The 6000-nt window shown below is 43.5% G+C and overlaps 1 protein-coding gene across 1 annotated transcript in view; it reads right to left on the reverse strand.

The window, feature by feature from the left end:
* LOC310710962 (sulfotransferase 2A1-like) overlaps positions 1-5789 on the reverse strand; it is a 10122-nt gene extending 4333 nt beyond the window's left edge. The window contains exons 1-4 of the mRNA XM_083512337.1: positions 5595-5789; positions 3929-4073; positions 3355-3551; positions 918-1035 (exon numbers count right to left, since the gene is read on the reverse strand). Coding sequence (XP_083368463.1) covers positions 918-1035; positions 3355-3551; positions 3929-4073; positions 5595-5774 — 640 coding nt within the window. The 5' untranslated portion in view covers positions 5775-5789. The remainder of the gene's footprint in view (positions 1-917; positions 1036-3354; positions 3552-3928; positions 4074-5594) is intronic.
* Positions 5790-6000: the final 211 nt, after the last annotated feature.

Raw genomic sequence — 6000 nt, forward strand, 5'->3', positions numbered from 1 at the left:
GGTGTTGTCCCGGCTATCCCATGATTTTCAAGTTTTACCCCTCATCTTCCTCTGAGCAGCTACCTCCCTCAAACCCCTTTTGTAAATCTAGACTGTCTTCCTCTTCCTCCTCCCTGGAAGGGTCAGGATGCAGAGGCGGTCTCCACCATTCCTCCTCTGCCCAGTCCCTGACACCCAGCAGTATAGCCTGTGGTCAGGGATGATGGCATTTGTAGTCCAGTAACAACTCCAGTCTCACACATTCCTTATAATATTGCCCCAAAACACTGAATTTGAGACCCCACTATATCCCCACCCCACACATTCAGGCCATTCACTATTTAAGGACGTTATTAATGTTAAAAGGAAATGAGTTTAACTATCATGACACCTCCCACCTTCCTTCTAATTTATCCCTGCTGGAATTACAGTTCTATGATAGGGCCCTAGCAGTGGTTAAAAAGAGAGCCTTCGTGGTGCCATGGAGCAGACATTTGGGCTGCAACAGATGGGAATGAGCCCAGGGCCGTCTTTACCCAGGGGTGCAAGAGGCACCCAGGCGCCAAATTCTGGGGGGTGCCAGGCGCCCGCTGCTGAAGCAGCCTAAGTTCTTAACTATCTACCTGTTATGAAATAATACATAATTTTGATCAAGCTAGAAAAACAAAATACATATATACCTAGGTATTACCGAAATGTATACCTGCTGTTTCACTAAAGGACTTTTGACTTTGTGCGCTCATTTACCAAAGAAGCGCCGAGCCAGCTTGTCAATCACCACGGCGGCGCTTGTCAGACTCAACGAGGGCGCTTGCCATTCTCAATGGTGCCATGCATGCGAAATTAACTAAATTTGGGGGTGCTGGGTGGATCTTTGCACCCCAGCCACGCATATGCTAAAGACGGCCCTGGGTGAGCTGATTTGGCTCTTTCCATACCGTTCCCATCTAAGAACTCCTCCAAGAACTCATCCAGACTTCCAGGATCCTTCCATTTTTTATAGCAGTAGTGGAACAATACCAGCACATCCTTGGGGTTACGTAGGGTGTAAATAACCTGGAAGAGAGGCAGCAGGCACATTTTAAGGGAGGAGCAGCAGGACAAGCTCTAACGTTGGGTAGAATGTGGTGGCCAAGTTGGGAGTCAGGAAATTAAATATTTATTGTAGTTTTATTATGTGATAGTTATTTATTGTTTGTAAGCCGCTTTGAGATTCATTTGAATGAAAAGCAGCATGGAAATAAATCATATCAAATAGTCGTATTGTTACAAAGGTTGCATGCCACTCCAGTCTGCTGAGCAGTAGCAAGATCCCAGAGGGTTCCAGGCTCTCTGGCAGGGTTGCTTCAATTGGGAAATCGAGGCATAGCAGAGATGAGTGTCTTTAAGAAATATGGAAATGGAGCACAGCCTCCATTGTGCCACATTTCCAAAGAAAACACAACCCTGGTTAAGTGCCAAGACCCCTGAAATCCTGTGCACCACTTGGCAGAGACTGGGGTGGCCCATAATAATATGCATTTTTATGTTCATCTTTGTACAAATTACCTGGTGGGCATTGAGAATAACTAGGAGGTACAAATTTAGAAGGATCACTGTCAGTAGATTTGCCTTTCAATGCACACTGAATCTCTCCCATCCCTAATCCCAGATCATATCTGATTTTCCCTCAGAGCACCTATATTTTAGAGTTTTGTATCTCTGAGGATTTAGGATTTTGAGATGTAGGTAGCTCTGAAAATTGCTTTAATCCTGCACTTAGCAACTATGTCTGGGGTTTAAAAAATAACAGCAGGTGTTGGGTGATTTGCCTTGAGTCCATAGAGGATGGGCAGTTTTCATCAGGATCACAGCCAGGAAGGGAAAGGTTAAACTTTGCCTTTCTGTATACTATGGTTCCAATGAAAATCACCCCCTCCCCCAAACAGCAACAACAAGCTATTAGCTATGCAATTACTATAATAGGAAGTTTGACCCTGAGAAAAGCTGGAAGCAAAATGAAGGGGAATTTTCTTGCTTAAATTTTATTTGCAACCTTCCCTGAATTTATAGTCTCATAAGTCACACTTTGCCTTTCACATTGCCCCCTCAATTTTAAGGGACCTTTTGGGGGTGGGGTGGGAAAAATTAAAAAAGAATTGAATTTCAAAAAGGGCTAACTTTTAGAGGTCCTTAAAAAGTTTTCCTGAACCTTAAGTAGGTGTAAATAGTAGAAACCTGTGATATCTTGTTGGTCTGAGATTTATTCAAGAGCAGGTGTCTGGTGGCCCCTTAAGGGACAGAGGAAATGGGAGTGGTGTGAGGTTTTTAAAAAAATCACTTTCTTTAATTCATTTCTCCATGAAGATCCCCACCATTAAGGAAAGATACATGAACATTGCCAGTGGCATGGATTGAAAAATTCAGTCCCTGACTCACCATACAGATATGGCTTCAGAACCCACCTGCATGGCTTCCTACTTGCCAAATCATCACATCAGCTAGTCTGGCCCTCAGAAGCGAAAGCTGAAAACACAGTTTGAACTCTGACACAGTGGCGTAGCGTGGGGGGTGCAGGGGGGGCCGGCCGCACCGGGCGCAACTTCTGGGGGTTAGGGTTAGGGGGCGCAAATCCACGGGTTAGGGGGCGCAAATCCACGGGTTACTTGCCTTGCCCCGGGTTCTGACAACCCACGCTACGCCACTGCTCTGACATTTTGCCTAATTTTGAAAGTGAGACGTTTCATTGCAACTTCCAGCTACAGAGAGAGCTTTGGGGGCAGCCTAGCAAACTGGGGCCACAGCAGTCCTCTGCTGAGGTCATGGACTGAACATTACCTATTCATAGGTAAAGGTAAAGGGACCCCTGACCATTAGGTGCAGTCGTGACTGTCTCTTTGGTTGCGGCGCTCATCTCGCTTTATTGGCCGAGGAAGCCGGCATACAGCTTCCGGGTCATGTGGCCAGCATGACTAAGCCGCTTCTGGCGAACCAGAGCAGCATATGAAAACGCCGTTTACCTTCCCACCGGAGTGGTACCTATTTATCTACTTGCACTTTGACATGCTTTTGAACTGCTAGGTTGGCAGAAGCAGGGACCGAGCAATGGGAGCTCACTCCGTCGTGGGGGTTCGAACCACCGACCTTCTGATCGGCAAGTCCTAGGCTCTGTGGCTTAACCCACAGCGCCATTCTAGAATTAAGATGATGGTTAAAGAGTCTTTCCTATAGTGATCTCTAAGCTTGTACTATTACTGCTACTACTACAAACAACCCTCGTGGCACCTTCCTGGAAATGGGCTGTGCCATATACTGTATCGACAGTACGGAATTCCCAGTATCTTTACTGCAGACAGACATGATCAGGCTTTTGTGTGTGAATTGTTCCTCTCTTACCTTGGCCTTGGACTCGAGAAAGGTCTTAGGGAAAAGGTTTATTGGAAGGTGAGAAGCCAAGATTCTGGGTGGAGGATATTTCAAGGCAGTCTTCATGCCATCAAAAGTCTCGATCCAGGTTATTTTCTCACTGCAAACCCACGAGGGGTCCCATTCTTGCTGGATCGCTGACAAGATCTCTGCCATCCAATGGCTACCTAGGAGGGAGTATAGCAATCATAGGGCTACCTCTTCTCCCACAGGCCTTTTGGTTCTGCAATGCACACCTTACAACTACTTTGACAACCAAAGCAAACCTCCTGGCAATATGAAATTATTAGTGGTGAGGGGATGTGACCGTTTTAAATGTTTTTGAATTGTCAGGTATTTTCATGTGCATTATTAAAAAAAAAATCTTATTATTTTAATATCATTGCTTTAACATTTTAGTGCTTGCTGCCCTGGGCTCCTATGGGAAGAAGAGCAGGATGGGCATTTAATAAATAAACAAGATAAATGATTTGCCAATGCCAATTCAAATGACCTTTCCCTGTTTATGTTCTGCAGCTCTCATTCCACACACTGTCTTTCCTACCTGACTTGGGGTAAGAGACACTCAGTAGATCGTCATCTAAGAAGCGAAATTCTTTTTCCAGATAGGTGAGCGATTCTGCTGAGGACAGCGCTGTGGGGAATAAGATCCCATTGTAGACGAAAAATGGTGATGACATTGAAAAACGCTAAAGACATCAAAATAAATAGATCAGTAACCTGGACCAAGAAAGTTGTGCAACCTGTTACAAAGCATTTTAATTCTGATGGCCCTCACCCTTTCTGGACTGGAGGTATCGTAGAAACATTTCTGCATAAAGATGAGCAACGGGAAAGTTGGTAGATGGATCAATGGTCTGATATGGTATAAAGCAAGTTGCAATGTTTAATTAAACATTCAGCCCTTCATTCCGAGCCATGAATGGGAATCTTGCTAAAGGGCTAGCATGGTGTAGTGGTTAGTGTCATACTGGAACCTAGGATGCCAGGGTTCAAATCTCCACCCAGCCACTGGGTGACTTTGGGCCAATCACTCACTCTCAGCCTAACCTACCTCACAAAGTTGTTGTGAGGATAAAAGAGGAGATCTATGTACGCCACCTTGAGCTCCCTGAAGAAATGTAATAAATAGATATAAAATACATATTTTTTCCTATGGGGCAACCATCAAATCCACCATTGTAAGAAAGAGGATTTCTGAATCAATCATCTTAAGACACAAATAATCAACAATGGTTTCCATCTAGAATACAATGCTTGTTTCCCATGTAGCCTTTTCCTTTTCTTAAATTAAAAACAACAACAATGTATTGTGTATGACACACTCCTTAGAATTATTCCATCCCGAGTGTTCTTAAAACTGTCATCCAGGCTAATGGTGTTCATTTGAAATCCCAACTGTATCCCTGAGGAAGGTAGAAGTCTAAACATTTAGCTACATAGTCTTACATACCCTATGTCTTCCCCCCCTCAAACTCTCACTCTCTCTTATACACACACTTAAATATATATTGATACACTTACAGTGATTTAGAGATAGATATGTTATCATGCCTTAAGTGTCAGTTTGCATTTCTTAGTGCAGAAAGCATTGATCTGACATGCAGATATCTTTCCTATTCTAATTAATTCAAGAGGGTTCTGGAAGCTTCTCTGTGTGAAAGAAACAAGCAGAAAGTTCATGATGTTTGACTTATTCCTTCAGAGAAGCTGAGTACAGCTGGCTTAAACTGGTTGTGTTATCTCTTCTGTCAAGGTCATGCTATAAAAGTAAGGCCAGAAGGAGCCTGGGTTTCACTTTCTATCTCTCTTCTGGTGTGGTGTTCTGTATATAGTGTTAAGGTTTTGTCTTATTAAAAGTTATTGTAAGTTTAAGTCTGCTGCAACTGGATTTCTTATGGACAGTACCAATCCTGGATGTATTGGATTTGTGACCATTATGCACATTTGCCTTCAGTAGCAGTAAAGCTCTGCTGGATGAAATATTAATTGTGTCTGGTCTATTTATTGGGAATCCTGCATCGTGTTTTAAGTTTTTTACTCTGCTAACTATACGTTGGAGTTCGGCACCGGATCAATATGAGTAGAAGCTGGGTAGATTACTTCTGAAATCCCTGAGAATGGTGCTTTGCAGATAGATAGATAGATAGATAGATAGATAGATAGATAGATAGATAGATAGATTTTAATGGGCAGCCTATGGCACCTACCAACGGAAGACCAGGCAAGTGAGCTGTCCAATGATGAGGCAGATGACTAGTTGGAGGCTTCTCTGCTGCTCCTTCTTCTACCTGTCTCATTCTGAGGAGGAGGAGGAGCCAATTGGGTCCTTCCTCACAGTGAGACATTCCAAGTGAGGTGGCCCAGAAACTGCCTGTGCTGCCCACCATGTTTTGCTGCTCCTCAACACCACCATCATCAACAATAAAATTCTACCCCACCTTTTTTCCCTGACAGGGACTCAGGGTGGCTTACATGTAAAATACAAACAATTAAAAACAAGAGGGACAGAATTTTTTTATTAAAAAAAACCCAATCAAACCTTGTATATTATCTCTTAAAGACATACGGATAATGGACAAGGTGGGTTTGGGCTTTCCATATGTCTTCTTTCCC

The sequence above is a fragment of the Podarcis liolepis genome (genome assembly GCF_965112155.1).
Source record: "Podarcis liolepis genome assembly, chromosome: 7".
NCBI lineage: Eukaryota > Metazoa > Chordata > Lepidosauria > Squamata > Lacertidae > Podarcis > Podarcis liolepis.